At 33.5% G+C, this 22,537-nt stretch overlaps 1 protein-coding gene across 2 annotated transcripts in view; it reads right to left on the reverse strand.

The window, feature by feature from the left end:
• Window positions 1-548: 548 nt before the first annotated feature.
• The window catches only part of DHX36 (DEAH-box helicase 36), a gene marked incomplete at both ends in the record, with an annotated part of 36,788 nt that continues 14,799 nt past the window's right edge, over window positions 549-22,537 (reverse strand). The window contains 17 exons of one of the 2 annotated variants that reach the window (XM_084231980.1): window positions 549-734; window positions 1,102-1,254; window positions 2,105-2,225; window positions 4,057-4,147; window positions 4,241-4,340; window positions 7,717-7,800; window positions 8,783-8,869; window positions 9,018-9,191; window positions 11,222-11,320; window positions 12,328-12,445; window positions 13,740-13,883; window positions 15,180-15,244; window positions 16,703-16,716; window positions 17,764-17,851; window positions 18,484-18,586; window positions 18,873-19,013; window positions 22,308-22,389. In XM_084231980.1, the coding sequence (XP_084088106.1) occupies window positions 549-734; window positions 1,102-1,254; window positions 2,105-2,225; window positions 4,057-4,147; window positions 4,241-4,340; window positions 7,717-7,800; window positions 8,783-8,869; window positions 9,018-9,191; window positions 11,222-11,320; window positions 12,328-12,445; window positions 13,740-13,883; window positions 15,180-15,244; window positions 16,703-16,716; window positions 17,764-17,851; window positions 18,484-18,586; window positions 18,873-19,013; window positions 22,308-22,389 (1,850 nt within the window). Of the gene's footprint in view, window positions 735-1,101; window positions 1,255-2,104; window positions 2,226-4,056; window positions 4,148-4,240; window positions 4,341-7,716; window positions 7,801-8,782; window positions 8,870-9,017; window positions 9,192-11,221; window positions 11,321-12,327; window positions 12,446-13,739; window positions 13,884-15,179; window positions 15,245-16,702; window positions 16,759-17,763; window positions 17,852-18,483; window positions 18,587-18,872; window positions 19,014-22,307; window positions 22,390-22,537 lie in introns of both variants that reach the window. The other variant, XM_084231979.1, reaches the window with a different exon arrangement.

Below are 22,537 nucleotides of genomic sequence, written 5' to 3' on the forward strand. Positions count from 1 at the left end.
TTCTGCTACATAGGGTGATGCAAAAGGAGTATAAATATATTCTAAAAAGATAAAAAAAAAAAATCAAATAAACCAAGGGATAAGTGGAAATATAGAAACCAAGCCAAAGGTTAGCTGAGATTAACACACTGCATATTTTATTAGATACTGGGTTTTATTTACTTCTGATAGAAATTTCATTAAAAAAATGAAAAAAAAGTTCAAATTTGGTTTTGACACTGCTTTTTGGCTAACCAATCTATTTTTACTGGTTTTATAGCTAATCAGTCATTGTGGGCAGGAAAACTTTTGTAACAAAACAAAGCAATTTCTCAAGTGGTACAACACATCAAAGTATATGATCAGAGAACATATTTCTTTTTCTGATATATTTATAATAGCTACAGATACCATTGTTAAGTCATGCACATTAAGTTTTCACTACCTACTGAAGGTTTCTACCTTGTATATGAAAATTACTCATGTTCCAGGGTTGGGCATCCAGCCAAAAATTAAACCGATGAAAAGTGGTTGTTAAACTGTCTTTTCAGATCAGCACAGAAAAGTTGTCAGCTGTAATATCCGTCCTGGAATCGTGGCGGTAAGTTCCTGGAAGTTGCTTTTTCCTGTGTTTTGATCAAGTCTGTAATAGCAGAGAGTACTGCACAGTCTCTGGATTTAGTGTCCTTCCAGTCTACAGGATGGGGACATTCAATCTTCTCTTGCAGAAGGGTATCTAGTTCTTTTCTTAATTCCTAACATTGGAAAAATTACACATGTTCAAAAATGCTGATGTACTGTCAACATAATAAGTAGAAGTGACTCTAGATGGTAAAGGAAATACAAAAGACTGAAATATTTACCAAGCAACTAAGTGAGCTGTGGCTGTGATTAAGAACTAAAGTTAAAAAATTCAAACTTTAGTAACACAGAACCATTAGAATAGTTGATCTGTAACTACCTAAACAAAAAACAATGTGGAAAAACTATGAATCTATTTCTCAACATCTTTACTCTGCTTAAATGTCTAGAAGTGTTTCATACATACACATCTGGAACAAAACCACAAGACTACCTGCTCACCTGCATGTAGATCAAAGACAATCATGAAAAATCAGTTACCTTCACAAGATGAGCAATTCTTGCTGGAGACTGAAAAACAATCCATTCATCTACAGCAATAGTTTCCTGATCATTATCCTTCTGGATGGAAATATCACCTCCAAAGAATAAGAGACAGTATGGGGAAACCTCTGTGCAGTCATATAAGTATATCTGCAATGAGCGTAAAAGGATATTGATACCTTTGGGAGTCTCAAAGGATTACTGCCACATTAATTCAGTAATACCACCAATATCAATTAGCACTTCCTTCTAAAGTAGGTATTATTTCTGTTATAATTACAGAGACTGCGAATAAATATCTCTTTATTCTTCAATAATTCAGAACATAAGTTTTATGTTTGTTTCAATTTAACAGCAGCATTCTTTAAACAATGTATTTTAAATAACTAAAATATTAACATATTTTAGTTAACGTTCTGATGGATACTTATAAGATATGCTAAAAAAATTCTTTGCAGAGTAAACTCCTGAGTACCATAAAATACCAGTATTTCTTGAAAGAAGGCTCTGAAAGAAAATTATGCAAATTAAGTAACTATCCCAATCAATTATAATACAATCATAACAGACCTACACATTAAAATTATAGGTTACTGGGCCTTCCTGATGGCACAGGGGTTAAGTCCCAATGCTATCACCACTGAAGCCTGAGTTAGCTCCACCCAAGGAGCTAATCCACATAGGTGCAACAGACCTCTTTTGTCTCGCCTGGAGCTCCCCTTAGCAGTGTATTTCAGTAGATCTGCCTGCTGCTCCCCACTGTCTCTAGTGAATCTTCTCACATTTCCCTAGTGCCCACAGTTATGGCCTACACCCCAGTGTTCTATACATAAAAAAAAAAAAACCTTAAAAAAAAATAAATAAAAATCATAGGTATTATTTAAGGAAATCATAATTCATGTCAGATTTTTTTTTAAAAGAACAAATTTTGTTTATAATTGTAAAAACAAAACAATTATAAAACAGACATGTCCAAATTCACGATTATATATTCACTTACACTACTTGTTCTCATCTTCAGGTGATAAATAAGCCAGTTGTAGTGAAATTCTGTTTGTTCCACATTAACAGATTTAGGATGAATAGCAACCAGTCCATCAGTTTTTGTATAAACTTTCACCCTTAAAAAAAAAAATGGAGTTTGTCAAAAAAATTCTGGGAGATTCCAAATCAATTACAGAATTTAAAACAACTCCATGTATGAGTTTAGTTTTGCAATATAAATATTTTTATATTTTATTTTTGGAAAGAACAATATATTTTTGGAAAGAACAAAGTTTTTATTTTGCTAAAGCACGGAAAAATACTAGCAAAATGTGACTACTCAAATAAGGAATCTTCATGCAATTGTAAAAGATTCTGCAATTATGTTTCTATTATAGCAACAAAGGATAAAGAATGAAATAATTGTAAGTGATTCTGATCAAGAGGGCAGTATACATTTTCTTATCAATCATAATACTCACAAATAGTCCTCAATTTAGAGAATTTCATGAAGTGAATTAAAAAATTTCACAGGTTATGCACCCAGATTTAAAAACAAAAGTTTCATTTAAAAGGGATTTTAGCTACAACTAATTTTTTAAAACCACTTTAAAAATGTTTTAAATGACCTCATTTCACTCAAATCCCTCAATTTCGAAACAGGAACATTGAAATAAATGCACTCTTACATATGTCTACTGTAGTCTCTTAATTTCTATGGTCTACTCTTTATTAGCCATAAAGACTTTACAACTTGATTCACGGTAGCCTAATTAATATTACTTGTCAGGAAGATGATTTACTTTTAAAAAAGTCAACAGTAGTTACCTGTATCAGATTTGATTTAAAGGGTATCTTTTTCAAGGATGCAGGAATCCCTAACACCAAAGTCATGAATCTGTGTTATGATTCATTATTCAGAAAAATATCAGAAATTGTTTCCTTCACTGCAAAGTCAATTTGACCATTTCTATCCTGCAACCCTACATCACTAGAGCAACAGGGTCTGAGAGGAAATATTTTAACCTTGTGGATTCGATGATCTCTGACATACCTACTCAATTCATACTGTGGCAGACACAGATAACATGCAAATAAACAGGCAAGGCTACGTTCAAATGAGTATTATAAAAACAAGCTTTTGGCCAGCATGCAAATTTTTTTTGACCCTTGGTCTAGACCAAAACAAAGCACTGATGCTAAGAAAATTAAATTTTTGTCATAAAGCCTTCCCAAATGATAGAGGGATATAATAAAATGTTTGCATATCAAAGAGTCTCTCTGTAAGCTACCTGTTAAGAGCAAGGAGAAATATTAAATAAGAATTTGGGGTTTGGGGGGAAGGAAAGAATTTGGCAAAGTACTGAAAGGTTCTATAAGACACAGAATCACAAAGCCATAAATTTCACACTGCTGTGTGGCTTATTGAAAACAGTCCTCAAATGAAATATTTACTTATGAATCACTGAGAAGTGACCATTTTAATAACTCTTGATACATAATTCTAATTCACAATGCCTTCCAAAAGGGCGTAAAAGGGCATATGCCACTAGCCTTTTGTGATTGTTTTCTCACTAAAAGCAGCTCATTTACTAGGCAAAAATACAACCTGTTATCTCCTACTGAGGCTATTTAAACACGAAAATTGTACTTTATTACTCCAAATGGTCAAATCACAATTTTATTCAGAAAACTAAATTATAAAATTATCCATCTTATAAGAAAAACAAAATCCTTAAGCAAAATTGACTCTAAGCATTTATTCAAAAGATTTAACAGCTGGCATGCTTTTCTAAAATTTACAGTGTATTATATTTTACTAACATTCCTTGTATCTCAGGGATGTATTGTTAGGGAAAAGTATACCGCCCTATATTAAGAACAAAATTATAATTCCTGTTACATTAGAGGATGTCAAAAGCTTAAGGAGAGAATTATAACCAATTCATAATAATCTTCAATGCTTACATTTTTCTCTTTTTACCCAAATTTAGACGGATCTTGGCAACTTTAGGATATAAACCAGCACATATGACAGCTTTAATTATCTTCTCATTATCTATTGGAGATGGGAAGACAAAGAAAAAAGAAGTAAAATGCTGAAACAATGTATGATAGCAGCAAGTTATTTATACCATATATTTAGCCTTACCTGAATTTATATTAGATTTTGGATCTTTAGGATTTCTACTGCTTACAAATCCAGCACCAAGGAGATGCTCAGCAAACTGTCCTTTCATGTTATGCAGCATCTAGGGAGCAATAATAACAAACAAAACTAGAATACCTTTTACAGAGATTGATAGTGGCTACGAAGCAGAGACTCCTAAATAAATGAAGCCACAAGCTTTTCTTGCTTTATAAAACACTTCTGTAAAACAAGTGATGTTTTAAAGCAGGAATTGAACACCTGAAAAATTTACAAAACCATGCCTTTGGTCGATAAAGTTTTATTGGAATACAGCCACACCCATTATTTTATTTATGGCTGTTTTTGTTTTGGTTGTTTTATGGTTGTAATGGCAGGTATAAATGGTTGCAACAAAGACCACATGATTCTAAACCTAAAATACTTAGCATCTGATATTTTACAGAAAAGTTCTGCCTGTTGTAAAGAAGAGCTAATCAAGTTTAAGGAATACTTCATCTATTTGGGTAAAAATGACACATAGCTCATTATAAAGCAATCAAATTGTACAGAAAAGTACAAATAAATAAAGCTCCCTAAACTCAATGCAGTAAGAAGTAATTATTAACTAGATAAATAATACTTAACCACTATTATACATATATATTGACAAAATTAGATAGAAATGCTATTCTAACAATGGCTTCAGAATACAGAAGCTGTTTTTATAAAAGAATTAATATTAGTTTTAGTTCAAGTTGAAGAAAGTTTAAACAGAAATGAACCCATAAATCATAAGAGATACTTAACAGATCCTTGTGTACTTAAAATAAGACAGTATGAAAAAAGTCTATTGTATTTAAATATCCCTTTTATGAATTATGTTGACTTCAGTTATCCCATCTAATTTTTCTTATAAGTTACGCTTCTATCTTGTTTTAAAGATTTATTTTTATGCATTATTTATGCACACAAGAATAGGCCAAAGGTGCCAGTATGAGAGGATTCACTACAGAGTGAGGAGAACAGGGGGATTGACTGAAATATACTGCTGAGCAGTGGGCGAGACAGGAGAGGTCTGCTGCACCATGTGGGTCACCACCCTAGCCAGGGATTGAACTCAGGCTGCAGTGCCTGGCTATAGCTTGACAGCACTGAGACTTAATTCCTGCACCACCAGGGAAGCCCCTACTATTGAGTATCTTGACTGAATATAATATTGTCAAATAATACTTGGATGCAGTCATCTTTTCATATTTGTAGTTCATTTATTTTTCTACTTCACAAAATTGTTTTTATAAATATCTGTGAATACACACATTCAATGACACTTGATTTTTTTATATAGACACCCATTATCTTCATGATGGTCCTGTAATGTCTTCCTGTCTGTAAGCTTTGTACTTACTGCTTCTTATTGCCTTTTATTTTTTTTTCCCGTTTCTTTTGGAACCCTATCTTTAAACTCTACCTCATACCTTTCTTCTTTTGCAATAATTTGTTTTAAGGATTTGCACTTTGTGCAATTCTTTTGATCTCAATTTGTTTTTGTTTTTTTAGCACAGCAGTCTTTTCATTCATTATATAAATCTATTTTCTTACCTTTGTTTTACTGAGTCCATGTTCTCCTTAAACTGTTCCTTCTTATAAAGCAGTTTAAAGTACTTTCTATTGAGACATGTTGTGTTCCCTTTTTTCCCCCTTTGTCTACAGTATTGTTCAGAGTTATGAATATTCCCCTGCCATTTTGTTAAAGTTTGGGCAATTTTCTTAGATGTGCTAGATTCTTGATTCTTTTACCACCTTGTAGATATGCTGAATGTCTAGGAATAGGTTAGTGACACACAGCTGAAATGAACATCTATTAGGAAAATGTGAGGATATTCCTATTCCATTGACTTGAGCTCACTTCTCCAATGTAGACTTTAAGGTTTGTTATATTGGGTTGTCAGAAAAGTCATGACACATTTTTGCTTGAAAAACAGAAAAAATATGTCATGACTTTTCTGAAAACCCAATGTAACTACCCTATTTATTTGTTCACTTCCCTCTTGTGTAGCACATCCTGTACTGTGTTTTCTTGCTCATCAAACAGGTAAAGATAAAGATACCTATCTGAAAGTTAAACTAAAGATACTCACCACTCACCCTAATTGATATTTTAAAATTGATTTTAGGAGTACCAGTTAAAATTTTCAGCTTGAACGACAAATGTTAGCGAGGATGTGGTGAAAAAGGAATTCTCTTACATTGCTGGTAGGAGTGCAAACTGGTCCAATCACTATGGAAAGCTGTGTGGAGATTCCTCAACCTGCTAAAAATGGACCTATCATACGACCAGGCAATTCCACTACTAGGGTTCTACCCATTGATTCAAAACCTACGTTTATTACAGCACTATTTACAATAGGTAAAACCTGGAAACAACCCAAATGCCCAAAAAAAGATGACTGGATCAAGAAGATGTGGCATATATACACAATGGAATATTATTCAGCAATCAAAAAAGATAAACTCATTCCATTTGCAGAAACACGGATGGAACTAGAAGGAATTATGCTCAGTGAAATAAGCCAGGAGGAAAAAGAAAAATATCGGATGATTTCACTTATAGCAGGAATATAGGGGAACCAAATAAGACATCAGTGTAAAAAAATAATAACAGTACAAAACACAACAAAGCAAAAACAGACAATTACAAATCAGAGACATACTGCAGGGGAGGAAGAGGGAGAGGGATCAGCAGGAGGGAGGGAGGAACACAGGGGACTGAGGTGATGGTGTGTTGGTACACTGGTGAAGGAAACTCTATGGGGACTACACCTGAGGGGGTGGGGGGAAGCAAATATTGTTTAAAAATGAACAACGATGTAAAAATAAAAAAAAATATTAAATTAAAAAAAATAAATGGGTGAATTGTAAAAAAAAAAAATTTCAGCTTGAATCATCACAATGGCAAACACAAGGTGGGGCAAGAACCAAGGCCTATTGCACTTTCCCACTATACTCTGGAATTTTGCCTCTTTTATACATTGTTGGTGTATATAACATTTTGCATCTTTTCTTATTTTATTGCAGTTGAGTTAATAAATGTCTCTTCTATTATTTGGACAATAATTCACCTTCCTAAGACAAATTCATACAATTTTTAACTTTTTGCTACAGATATCGCTGTACAAAAAAGGATTCGTATATTTACTAATCTAACATATATAAGAATTACTTTCAAAAAGTCAAGTAAATAAATCAGAAAGAGAAAATACCAGATGGTGTCACACATATGGAATACAGAGAAACCAAACAAAGGGTTGGACAAAGTGAAACTTAAAACCCTTGAAAACTAATTATGCAGGCGGACTAGGGGTCCTCTGTATGATGCTGGGTGTGCCTCAGTACAACACTGAAGGGTGGGATCCTATATTTCTAAAATATAGCCAATGTTACTAAAACAAAAAAATAAAAAAGTTAATATGCAATTACAAAAAAGGTCACTATTTTACCTGAAGTGTGTTTGAAGAGAGAAAATATTCCCAGCAATAGTCTTTTTCATATCTGAAACCACGTCGTCTGGCTTCTTCCCAACCCTACAGGGCATTGAAAGGAAATTAATGTTGTTACCCAAAGCAAGGAATGCTTACTAGTTTATCTTTATTTTTGCATCAAATTACTATTACTTTCTTTGTACAAAAACTCAAGGAATTCTGAAATATGCAAAATTAAAAACATAAAAATGTAAAAATAAAAACCATAAAATTCCCATGATCATGTTGTTGAAACCACCACCATGGATTTCCACACCTGTATACAAATAAATTATATAGTAACAATGCATATTTTTACACAAAATGACATCACAATTGAAAAATAGTAATCAAAAAAAAATATGCCATTGCGAAAATTTTAAAGATGTTTCATACTTTCAACTTCACAAATGTTTCTCTTTTTTCCTTTAGCTAGAGGAGGGGAGCTAGGCACAGTGATAGAAAAATAATACCGAATAAGCACAGAGAAAAATAAACTTTCCCATAAAATTTAATGTAAAACTTAGTCTAGTACTACAGTAAGAAGATGCTATCTCTCTAAACCAAAGTACATTTAAATTTTGCAAAGATGGGTTACAAATATTCTCAGATAATCCTGACTTTTGGAAGAGTTGTTTCTCTAATCTGAATACACATAATTATGACAATCTATCAGAATGCTGAATCTGAATATGGGTATAGCTCACTAATAAACAGAAAGAGGCCTGTCATGAATGTCAATAAAAACGAGACACAAATGAATAACAGCAAATGAAATTAAGAAAAAATTTTTTATTTGTTCTATTCTCAAAATACAAATACAGACTGACTTCTCTAAAGGATAAATAAAATGGGTGAATGAGCTATCTATCCTAAAATTGAAAAATAATGTACAATTCTTTTCATATGCTTACCTAACTAAACATTTTCATATAGCAATTTATTTCTCACACCTACAATAACAAATTTTAAAAGGTTATTTTCCTATTTTATTAACAGCTTTCATTTAGATAAACTGTCACAATCCAGAACAAGTTATTCTTACCTCAAATGCATTCACGACTGTCAGGTGGTCACTTTTGGTATCCTTTGCCAATTCCTTTCTTCTTGCATCTGCAATCTTTTCTTTTCCCTTAAAAAATGACAGATAAAGGCAATTGAAATTGTTCTATGCTATATAACAAAGAATATCATTCTAATGGAATGATGGAATATTTTCTAATGGAAAATATATCTAAGCCACATCACATATGAAAATGATGTTTTCGTATCTTTCTTACCAGTGGAATAACAAAGGGATCTTTAAAGCTGAGACTAGCAGCAATGGTGAGTACTGGATCTAAGCAACAGAACAGAGCTCCAAAAAGAATCATTTTCCCAATATGTGGTTCAACTGGTAATCGTGCTAAGTGGACTCCAAGAGGTGTCAATTCTTCTTGTTTATCCAAAGCATTCTGTAAAGTAAGAGTTTATGTTTAAAATGCACATTGCAAAGCAGCACATTTAAATATATTTTAGTCTGCACTGAAAAGAAACAACAAAACAGGCAAGTCTCAGTCTCTAAAGCCCAAAATGACCTACTAGTGCTCAGCTTTAGTTTTCTTTATCAAACCGTAAGTTTTAAGGCCAGAAAAAGGCAGAAACCAATTTAAATAAAACAAAAACTAATGTACAACTTGGCTTTATCTTAAGTGCTAGAAAAAAAATAAGAGAAATAAAACATTCTAAGAGAGAAAACCACCCAGTATAGTATAAGAACTGTGGATAAAACAAAAAAGACACTTATATATTTGGAATACACAAGTATAGATTCTAGTAGTTCATGAGGCATGTGACACAGGAAGCTAAGAGAGATCAGGGGTTGCAGATGATTGGAAAAGAACAAAACTATAGTGCTGTGTATGCAGGAAAATCTGCATATAATTATTAGAATAAACAGTTTCATTTCTATGTATCAGATTAATAAGAAAATTAAAACTTTTAAAAAGCAGAATTCTAAAATACCACTGAGAAATAAATCTTAAAAAGAAGAAAAAGACATAAAATTCCTACATAGAAGTGGGGCCTCCCTGGTGGTGCAAGGAGTTAAGCACAGCACTGTGAAGCTATCCGCAGCCTCTGCAGCACGAGTTTGATTCCTAGTCAGGGAGGTGACCCACATGGCACTGCAGACCTCTCCTGTCTTGCTGCTGCTTCCCTCTGCAGTGTATTTCAGGACATCTGCCTGTTATGTTCCCCACCCTGTCTCTGGTGAATCCTTTAACCTCTACAACTCTGGCCTATACCCCAGTTCCATGCAAAAATAAATTTAAAAATTTAAAAACTAGATAAAAATAAAACCAATGCATGTAAAATACATCTTTAGCATCCCCTAACTCAACACTAATCAACAAAATGTTGGCACAAATGTTCCATTTCTGTGCTGTCCACAATAGCAGCCACTAGTCACATGTGCTTATGAACATCTGAAAAGTGGGGTGTAAAAGATATTAAATTTCTAATGTAATTAGAAATTCAAATTGAAGTAGTTACATGTTGAGTAGTGGCTACTACACTGGACGTACAGCTCCTTTCACTCCCCTCTGGCACTGACTCTAAACCAGTCCTATGTGTTTTTCAGTGAGGTCTCGCACAGACTGTCTCTCAACTTGACTTATACATTGGAACAAATTTCTCAAAAGACAGACTTCCTAAAAGAACAAAAGAAACCAGAAAACACTGTTCTAAGGAAATAAAGCTGTAAGAGTATAATGATAGATTGAGTAGGAGAGAAAAGAGTAAGATATTGTGGAGAAAAAACACTTGTAGCATTCCTTAAAAAATATAAAATATGGGCCTCCCCGGTGGCGCAGGGGTTGAGTGCTGAGCTATGAAGCTGCCCGTAGCCTCTGCAGTGCCGGTTCAATCCCCAGCCCTTGGCAAGGGTTCCACATGGCGCACAGACCTCTCCTACCGCGCCCGCTGCTCCCCTCAGCAGTGTACTTCGTCAGTCTGCCTGTTCTATTCCCTGCTCTGGCTCCGGTGAATTCTCTCACCCTCCCGTGCTTCTGATTGTACCCAGTGCTTGTATAAATAAATAAAAAAAAAGATATGACTTTTAAGATGTCCACACAATTGCTGTTACTTGATTTTGACAAAAAAAAAAAAACGAAGAATATTAGAAAGACTAGAAAAACAAAATTCATTTCAAGAATATATAATTTATATATATATTTATATATATATAGACAAAGAAATTAAATGAGCTCAAAATTTTATGTAATTTTAAATCAAGCCTACCAAAAACTGAAAATGAAAAATGGTGTCAAAGCCTCCCAGTATGATAAGAACAACACAAAGATACCACTTTACATTTTCTAAAGCAAAGTTTCTATGCTAAGCTGAATAGTCAAATAGTGAATCAAATCTGACAACAGTAAATTTTATAATTACTGGGCTTACATGTTATAACGCTATAAGAATTTTTTCAAATAATCAGACTTACCAGTTCCATCAGATGTTTTATGGAGAGTGACACGGCTTCATTTGATGGTGGATCCATTAATCTACTCAGAAAATCAGCAATTCCACCAAGCCTTAAAATCTGGGGGAGAGATAAAAATAATTAACATATAATATATGTTAACATATATTATATGTTATGTAATATGTAATAATTGACTCAAAATACCATTTTAACTTATTTTGGTGAAATAGCTAATCTGAAAATCATGATAGGTTTGACACTCTGTGATTGGCATGACTAAAGTATAATGTCAGTATATATCACATGTTAAATAATTAACATAGTATATGTCATATGTGTTATATGTTATATGTTAAATAATTAACATATTATATGTTATATATTACATGTTAAATAATTAACACAGTATATGTCATATATTATATGTTGAATAATTAACATATTATATATTATATGTTAAATAATTAACACATTATAATTAACATATAACATATACTGACATTATACTTTAGTCATGCCAATCACACACAGTGTCAAACCTATCATGATTTTCAGATTAGCTATTTCACCAAAATAAGTTAAAATGGTATTTTGAGTCTATACAAATGAGTTAAAAGGCCAATAGACTATTTTCTACCAGTAGTCTAAGGAGAAAAGTAGCTGGTGAAAATCTGGAACAAGTTGATTATCAATTATCAAAATTAAGAAGGCTAAATAACTATATCAAATACGTAAAATGCTGAAAAAAAAAAGGGTAAGTAGTTTATAATGAAAGACAACATCTTAAGATGTAATAATGATAGCTAACATTTACTGAGAACTTACTAAATGCCTATGTATTCTGAGAATTTTCTGAGATTAATTTAAATAATTTGCTCAGTATAACATGACTAGCTTGTCAGGGGAGGATCTGGGATTCAAAGACAGGCCGGGATCAAGAGCAGGACAGATTAAAATCTGTTTGAAGTAAGTTAAAACACAGTTTGCTACCACATACACACACAAAAAAACAAATGCCTGGTGTTAATTCCTTCTTCCAGATTAATCCATGTTTTTTGTTTTTTAAAGTGATGAAAAGTAGAACCCAGCCCCACTTAGTTACTTAGCTTTCCCAACTACTTTACCTTGATTTGTAAACAAAGTTCTTCCAAAGGAGTTCTCAGAATTTCTGGCAGCTGATAGTCATCTAGAAGGCTTGCTCTAAGACCATTATACAGATGATAGCAATGACCAGGCTGAACTCTAAAAAAGAACAAAGGAAAAAAAAGGGGAGAGCTGTCAATAAGGTCTTAGAACTTCAGAGAAAAACATAGCAATATGTATTTTTTATAAGCCATGTCATAACTAATTTGCTCAATTATTTCATTTTGTTACTCATTTATTCCTTCTCATCTGTTTGGAATAACCCTAACCCACTTTCCCCATGTCCAAGGTTTAAGAAATACAAGATTTCATACCCCCAAACTCCCATATTTTGGTTCCCTCTTTTTATTTTATAGATACAGACTGCAGGCCTATAACAGCAATCTACTTAGGCTAACCTTGAAATATCTCATGAGCACTTTGTCATATATCTTGGTAGTACATTATCCTACTTATATTATTATTAAAAAGCTGTAAAATATGTACTTTTTAGTGAGTTCTCAGAGGGTGCGGGAAAATTCCTTTTATTGTTTGCAACTTGTGGCATGCATGATTTCTTAGCACAATGCTCAATATGGATGTAAGAGGTGAGGGTACTGGTGTATTTTCAAAAAGAAATATCTCAATGGGCTCCTGATGTTACAGAAAGGGATACCCTTTACCTGTGAGAATAAAATAGTATTCATTACTAATTAAAGCACATCATCTATTACATAACATGCCTGTAGAAACTAAAAACAAAAATACCTCCACTGAGAATCATATGATATTTGCTCTGATCTACAAAATAACTGTAAATCTAAACAGGCTTTGTTGAAGGCATTTATATGTGCTATCCTACAAGGGAATTATTTCCATTTGAATTCAAACAATGTATTCTGTTTAAACTCCACAAAATGGGGATGAAGAACTGGATAAAATATAACACTTTATTTATTTTCATAACTCTTCTGTGGATCAGACCTGAAGCCTAGTGTGTTTATATTCACATATAACAACATGCCAAAACTCCTCCATTACGGTAAATATTTTTGAGTCAATGTCCAGCAGTGATAAGTCTGCATGAGAAAACTCCAGTCTTGCCCTATCAAGTTATTCCCTTGATAAATGATTAAATGATCTGATATTCAAACAGTATTTGTAGTTATTATTGTAATAAATGCTTTAAAAAGTGGGAAAAAATTGTAATTAATAAGAATAAAAAATAATAAGTTTAGTTAAGCAGACTGAAGAATTAGAGGTAGAAAAATATTTTTCTAAAGAAACTATGATTCAAACTTTTCCAATTAAAAATGTGCTGTAGTGAAAGGCAAATCCAGTAAACAATGTCAGCAACACATCTTAAAATATTTTTTTTTAATTTTGAAAGTTTAGACAAAAGGGTTCATCTTACCTTCCAGCTCGACCTTTCCTTTGTTTGGCATTAGCATTACTAACCCATTCAGCAGACATTGTACTTATATTGTTCTGCGCGTCGAAGTGTGTCTCCTTTATTTTTCCTCCGTCTATCACATAAACTACATCATCTATGGTAATGCTGTTTAGAAAATGAATATATGAAGTATTAAAAATGTATCAAAAGCCCATTAACCTAGAGTAGTGATTTTAGAGCTCTGTTTAAAACAAACAAACAGGGCCTCCCCGGTGGCGCAGCGGTTGAGCGCTGGGTTGCGAAACTGCGCGCGGCCTCTGCGGCGCCGGTTTGATCCCCGGCTGCTCCCCGGCCACCGGAGGAGGGTCCCACATGGCGCGCAGACCTCTCCTGCCGCCCGCTGCTCCCCTCAGCAGTGTACTTCGGCCCTTCTGCCTGCTCTGCTCCCCGCTCTGGCTCTGGTGAATTCTCTCACCCTCCCTCCCGCACTTCTGACTGTACCCAGTGCATGTATAAACAAAACAAACAAACAAACCAGCAAAACAAATAAATAAAGCATGCCTCTATTAAAAAAAAAAAAATTAAAAAAAAAAATAAAACAAACAAACAAACAAACAAAACCACCGTGACTGCACTACACATTAGTGTCTGTAAGACAATGGAAGAAAATTTATGAGAACTAAGTTGGTGCAATCATTTTGGAAAAATGGAGCTTTCTCAAAATAAAAAAAAGATAAAAAATACCAATATAGCAATTCCACTTCCGGATACCCAGCCAAAGAACATTAAATAACTACCTTAGTGAGTTATACGGACCATGTTTACTGCAGAATTATATACAATTGCAAAGATAAGGAAAAAACCAAAGTGCCTACTGATAAACGATTAAAGAAGATGTGGTACATATACGCAATGGAATATTAATTCAGTTATAAAGAAAGAGGAGATGATGCCATTTGCAAAAAATGGAATGAACTCAAGGGGATTAATGAAGCAAAATAAATCTGAAGGAGAAAGACAAATAAATATTGGATCAGTTCACCTAGATATGCAATATAAGGGACAAAGCAGATGAATGGACAAAATTAAAAAAAACCAGACAACATCAACAGAACTGAGGGAGGGAAGGAAAACTGTTTTAAATGAAAAAATTTGAAGACTGTAAATAATCAATGAGCAAATTACCAAACAATACCACCCCAACCAGAAAATGATAAAAATTAAAAAAAAAAAAAATTAACTTCCGTTCCCATGCTTCTTTTGAAAAATACTACTGGAAGAAAGACTTACTGAAAAAGGCTAAAACATTAGTAAAAAAGAAAACCTATGCTCATTGCCAGGACTATATTAAAATTACCACTTTTAAGAAACCGCTAAGTACCTTATAAAGAAAAAGATTAATAATTTATGGGGCTCAAACTAATATAATCACTAGTAGTTGATATATAAAATAATTTTTACCTAGTCTCTGCAATGTTGGTAGCAATTACTATTTTCCGAACACCAGGAGGGGTTCTTTTAAATACCTGTAAGAATAAATACATCAAAACTCCTAAAGTACACTAGTTTCTGATACAGTATTCTTCCAATTGGAAGAATTCCTTTACACACTATTCATCTTTAGCATTCTGTGTTCATTCATTGACATATGAATCTAATATTTATAGATATATTTGTAAAGATATTTATTTAGAAATATATACTTCATTACTATAAAGTCCCCTTTCTCAAAATAAAAATCCCCTACAGATATCAAAACTTTATTACAAACGAGATTTTAAATTTAACATGGTCATTTCAACTTACAGAATATTTTTAACAGAAGATGGACAGCATAAATATCTTAAGTTTAAAGTTAAGAATTATGAATTACCAGGAACTATGGTTAAGGGCAACAACCTACCAAGCAGGTGTCTAACTCATCTGAATGAAAGACATCTGGCTACACCAACTTATAGCACTTGAGATAAGATGATCTAAAAATTAAAATCCTTTTCAAATGCTGAATACTACAAACCATGCCACTGAGGACAAAAACATCCAAGTAGGGAGACAAATACCACTTGGCTATACTACTAAAGTAACTAGCATATGATGTGGTACTTGAAATTCAAGTACTACTTGCCTCCTGCCCCCCCACCCCAATAAACTGCAAAAACTTACTCTCTCACTTATAAAAAAAGGAAATCAGTTGAGAAAAAGTTGTTTCCCAGGCTACTCACATATTTATTCTCTACCAAAGGAGTAAGTAACTTACAACTAGGGTATCAGAGATGGAAGTACTCCACTGAATACACTTATGTAGTCTTTGGCTCTATCTTTTCCTTCAGGTATACACTCTGTATATAAATCAGCTGGCAAAGCCTTACTTAGGGTTAAGGTACTAGTAGAGTTAAAAAAAAGTCTTGATATTCTGGGACGAAACAAGTGGATAAACTAGAAAATAAGGTAGACCTTCAAATCCATCTCATTTTACCAGTGCCTGTAAGTACTAAGTCCAAAAAATTAACTTGTCTTTAAACATGCAGGATCCATTCTAGTAAGGTAAATCCCTAGAGCTAATAGTCAAAACATTTAAGAATATAATCCAGTATTGATAAAAAAAATCTCATACTTGCAAATAGACCAATTCTGTTAAGTCAAAATCTCAAACATCAAGTTACAGTATGTCATAGATTACTTAATTTCTAGGTTGAGCCTTTTACTGGTACTCACATATCTTTTTCTTTTATTCAGGAAACCCAAGCAAGTTATTGGTGAAACCAATCTTTAAACTTTTCCCTAATTCAGACAAAGCTAATTTGATCTCTGGATTACCCTCTGTTATTGAAGTTTTTATACAATCACCCTCTGAAGACTCATTTGAAAAATACCCAAAAAAGTACATTTTATAAGGATTACTATTTGAAAAGGTGCCTTAAAAAAAAAAAATACGCAAGCAGTCCTCCTTAGTTTGAAATACAGTATAAAATTTAAAAGCATACCTGCGTCTGGTTAACTGTAGGCATCAGTGAATGTAAAGGTATAATAAGAAACTTGTCTGAAAATTAAAAAAATTAAATTTTAAGAGGAATTTTGGTTACATAGGAACTTTTATTTTTAGAGATGCAAGCTAGTATATTTATAGGAATAACATATTAACAGCTGTTATTTAAATAGGAAAAAAATTAGGTCCAAAAAGTCAATGGTATATGATATTCATTATGATTCTCTAAGTTTAAAGTAACAAGTAACAAGGATAAGTCATAGTAATTAGATAAAAATCTTTTACCAGCTTGAGAATAGTAAATAATTCAAGCAAGTACCATGTGATTTAACAAAGAAAAACAGATCTTTACTTTCTTAGCTAATACAACTAGATCAAAATAATTTTTAAGAGTCTTATAAGAATAAAAAGTATCATAAGCACTTCCACAAAGTTAGAAGTTATAGTCAGAACTAGAAAATACTAACTAGAATTTGCTTTGTATTTTACTAAATTTAAGTTAATAATGATTCCTGAAAATTCTTTAAATAAAATCTTATAGAAAGAATGCATGTGCCCATGCATTTACCTAAACATAAGAGGTTCTCTCTCTCAAACAGAATTAAAATCACCTGAGGAATTTTTAAGTACTTCAGATGTTCAGGACACATCCTTAGACTTGGGGAGTGGATAGGGTCTGTTATCTGAATTTTATAGAAATGCCATGGTGTTGCTGTTGTATAGTCAGAGCTGACAAACACTGGGCTAAAGGATAAATTCAAACTTCTTTTCTGCCCAATTAAATGAAGGAAAAATCAAGTAATCTCAAATGCCAACATCTTATCTTTAAGCCTCCACTTTACTAGACAAATTTAGGAATGGATACAAAACTTTCTCACAATTATACCACATGAAGAACTTCATTACATACAGATTATCTTTATCTGTGACCTAGAACTTAAGATTCTTACACTGAGATGACCTTTGAAGTAATACTTCTTCAAATGACAGGGGCAAAAACTGTTACCTATGATTCAAGTACTATTCTTGGAATTGCAGTAAGATATATTTCTACAATACCTGATTTAAACATCACTTGTGACATCAAAAGATCATGTAAAGTGCTGATATTGTCCCAGCCTGGAAGAAAGACCAATATTGCACCATCCTGCCAGGGGGGAAGGAATAGTCATTACAAAAGAACTAAGGTAAAATTCTGTGCATGGTTATGCCATTAAAATGATAGAAGTACATGATAATTTTAATTTACTGGTAAAGAATACAAGCTCATTTCTAAGAAAATATAACTTACAACCCAGGTATTTCATTTGTTTAATCTTTCCTTCAAATAAGATACCTAAACCTTTAGGTATTTTAAGATTCTTATTTTCACTGTCAAAAAAAAAAATTACTTCCATTGAGGGCCTGGTGGTGCAAGGGGTTAAGCACAGCACTATGAAGCAATCGCAGCCTCTGCAGCACGAGTTCAATCCCTGGCCAGCCAGGGAGCAACCCACATGGTGCAGCAAACCTCTCCTATCTCACCCGCTGCTCCCCTCAGCAGTGTGTTTCAGTCAATCTGCCTGTTCTGTTCCCCACTCTGTCTGTGGTGAATCATCTTAGCCCCCACACCTCTGACCTGTATCCCAGCTCTTGTATGCATAAATAAATCTTAAAAAAAAAAATTACTTCCATTGGCTATTTTTAAAACATATTTTAAAAATTATTTTTCTTTTTTCATGGTTTTGGTATAAAATTATGTCACTTGAAGGAAAGAAAAAAAAAAAAAAAACAACTAACCTCTTCTTCCAAAACAATGTGTCGAATAAGGGCAGCAATCAAATTCAGATCAACTTTATCATCATCCATCATTTCTAAAACATCTACAGTGCTTGTAGAATATCTATCAAAATTAAATAGAAAGTCATGAAATATGTAGTAAAGACTCCTCAGGCTTAGCATGATATAAAATCTTTAAAATTAACTTGATCTGCAAATGAAAGTATATAATCAACAGACAGAATTACTGGAATAATAATAATCTTTACAAGCTGTATCAGTATATTCTCCAGCTGGAATATGAGACTTGCAATACTCTCTTTGAACATATGCAAAGTCAACAAGACAATCACTATATTTTGTTTTAGTCTTTGAGCCTCTAGGTTCTCTTTCAAACAAAATAAACGTACTTTTTTCGCAGTTCTCTTACATAATTGGGCCAACGTTCTTTATAAATTGCTTCTTTTTCTTCTTTTTCTTGTCTGTTTACATGCCCTTGCATGAAACCTCTCTTAAACTGGGATCTGTGTTCTTTTTGTTCTGGAACATATCTAAAATAAGAACATTTTTAAAAAGTCTCACTGTTTTTTGGTTTTAGTTAATCAATGAGCATTTACCGTAAGATTTTAAAAGGAGGATTTAAAACATTTTCCTTATACTTTATAGTGAATAATTATCAATTTGTAAATATTTATTAACATAAAACCTGACATCCAGGAAAAAAAGAATTTCTCTAAGAACCTAAACATCTAAATCATCTTTAGAAATCAAAATTTAAAAATACACTAAATTTCACCTTCAATTTCAAGTCTGCTCCAAGAGAAAAGTTAACATGAATAGAAGTTCAAACTAATAGTTGATGGTCTAGTAAAAGATGCATTTTGAATAAAGGAGATTTCCAAACTTAGAATGCACATTAAAAATCTCCTAGACAGCTTATAAAGTTTATGAAATGTAAACTACAGAAATCTTAAAGCCTATCCCTTGCGCTTTGGATTCAATATGTTTGAGTGGAGTTTTCTAATCTAGGAATTGTAATTATCCCATGAGATTTTCAGATAATGTACCTAGAGAACTGCAGAACTATGCTTGAGTACTATTAATTCTGCTAAGTCCCACAGAAAGAGCTAAAGGCAAAGCCAGAATCAGAATGCAAATTCTCAAATTTCTGTTCTGTTGATCACTGTCAGTGATTCCACTACGCTGCAATGACTGCTAGAAAAACAGAGGGCACATCCATCCAAGAATGCAATGGAGGGGAGAGGGGTTCTAGGAGGCCTAGGGGTAAGAAGATACAAAGAAAAATAAATGTGTATTTTAAACCCAAACTCCCTCAGAGTTCACCAAGGGGAGATCATATAGAAGGAATGGGGAAGCTGGAGTACAGGCTTTGTCAGTCAGAATGGGACTGATGTTCTTGCTCTGCCACTGACTAGCTGTATGACCTTGGACAAGGTTAAAAAACCTCTGACCACTGCTTTTCTTACCTAAGAAACTAATATTCTTATAACAATATTGACATGAGAATTTAAAAAAAAAAAGTGATAAAGCATAGTGCCTGACACATAGCAGAAGCAACGGTGTTTACCCCCTCCCTATTCAGTACCTGTGACCCAGGATTCCCCTAAGTCTTCGAACATATAGAGGCACCAACTAGAGGTAAGTAGAGCAACCTGGGAGAGAGATTAGTCCTAGTCAGCAGGATGAACCCACAGTTGGCTCCCTTCCCAGCATTTCCAAAAACAGAGGTAACTTCAACCCTTTACCCCAAGTACCCAATGATGGCCCTCCATATCATCTCACCCTACTTTCTTCCCTCCTAATTCCCTCCAGTACAGCACTTCTTTTGAGAAGGGGATAGTTGTAGGCTTCTGCTGAATATTTCCATCCCAGGCGCCTTGTCTCCAATTTCCCTCTTAGGGATGCTAGGGGATGACAAGGCTGCAGATACCATCCTTTTGCTTCAGGAGACCCTCAAATTACAGTTCCTTATATACTCCCTGCCTTCTAGGGAGCAATTAACCATTCTGATGGTTAACTTTAGATTACTGATCACCAAATTTTTGCTTTCATTACTATCAAGCTGTTGCCTTTCATTCTCTTTGAAAACTACCGGTAAATGTGTCATAGTAAGAAATGGAATTAATGGTAGAAAGTAGAACTGAGGAGCCAGTGCACTAATAGCAAAAGCAAAGCATGAAAGAGAAACACAGTCTCTCTCATTTTTAGCCTGTTCTATCCTCTGACATAGACATCCCCCTCTCCCCACCGATTTCACTATTTCACTGACTCGCCTAGTTGAATCTTCTTCCCAATACACTCCCCCAGAATAGCTATATCTTACTTCGTATCAATGCTTCCGTCTGTATAGGGCAAATTCTGAGGACACACACCATGTTTTTCTTAATTTATGTTCAGACCCTAGTGTACAGTGCAAGGAATGAACTTTAATAAACATATGTTAAATAAATGTCCACTCAAAATTCAGCTGACTTTTCTCCATGAAATACATACTCTATGATTCTTGTTCTCACTTTCCACTATCATGTCCTGATTTTCTATTTAACAAATAATTTGTGGAGTACTGAAAACTTTCATCACAAGTGTGTCCACATCTGCCCCTGTAGAGATTCAGATGTTTACTACAGGCCAGGCACTGTGCTATGCGCTCGTTACAAAGATGAATAGGACAAAATCCTTGACTTTGAAAAATCTGAAATCGAATGCAAGCAGCAAATAAAAAGAAATACATTAAATGTCAATAAGCTAAATGTTGATTTAAATAAAAGTACTATGGAGTCCAGACAAGAAAATAACTCATGCTGTGAGAGGTATTCAAGAAGGCTAACAGGCAATGAACTGGGGTTTGTTCTTAAATTATGAACATTTTATAGATGAAAAGATGGAGAAAGTGGCAAGATAAGTCTAAAATGAAGAGACAGCATGTAAAAAAATACTGTGGTTGAGGATGGGGGACTACACTGTGACGAGAGTAATGTGGTAAGTTTTTAAATCTTTAAAAACTATTGATTTCTGGCTTCCACCCAGACTTTGTAATGTATTTAGTTAAGAAGTGTAAAGGGGGAAAATCGATTTTAAAAGGTTCCAAGTGATTTTAATGTGAAAGCAAGTTTAGGAATTCCTGATTTATGAAAAATGTCTTAAAAGAAGTTGTTAATGAATTATTTTGCTTTCTAGCTTAGGTAACTGGGTGAAGATTCCACCAGTATCCATTATAAGGCTGTTGGGGCAAGACACAGTTTTGCTTTAATATTTTGATGGAAACATAATGGGGATCAAATGTAAGTTCATGATTTTGGTTTGAAAAATACGAAGTTCAAGGTATCTCTGGTACTGGAATACTATACGATAGGAGAACATGCTTAGATTTAGGAGAAGCTTAAGTTCTGATGCTGTAAGTCTAAGAGTTGTGATATACAGAACTATAGTCATAAAGATTTCAGAGTGAAGCTATTAAAGACCGAGGAGAGGATAACAACTCAAGAGGGAATTCATATTTACAATGGACAAGAAAATGGAAACCATGTAGGATGATCAGAAGTGAAATTCAAGTACTAAAGACAAAGGTCCCCAAATTTTGCTGTCTAGGAATCTTTAAAAACTATTGATTTCTGGCTTCCATCCAGACTTTGTAATGTATTTAGTTAAGAAGTGTAAAGGGGAAAAATCGATTTTAAAAGGCTCCAAGTGATTTTAATGTGAAAGCAAGTTTAGGAATTCCTGATTTATAAAAAATGTCTTAAAAAGGAAGTTGTTAATGAGACCCACATGTTTGACAGATGACATATACTTTTTAGTTTAGTTCATTTCCCAGTTTTACTTACCTTATTTTTTCAATTATATCTTCCAAAAGATATTCCACAACAGGAAAAGTAAAACCAGGTATATGAATCATTGGACAGTTACCTATTTATGGTAAACAAGACATAAATCTGGACTCAGTGTTTAATAAGTCAACAGACTTAAATATCTAAACTGTAAATATCAACAAAAGTCAACAGACTGTAAATTACTACTACTTGACTTCACAAATTAGTACTAAAATTTTTATGGT

The sequence above is a fragment of the Talpa europaea genome (assembly GCF_964194135.1).
Source record: "Talpa europaea genome assembly, chromosome: 4".
Classification (NCBI taxonomy): Eukaryota; Metazoa; Chordata; class Mammalia; order Eulipotyphla; family Talpidae; genus Talpa; species Talpa europaea.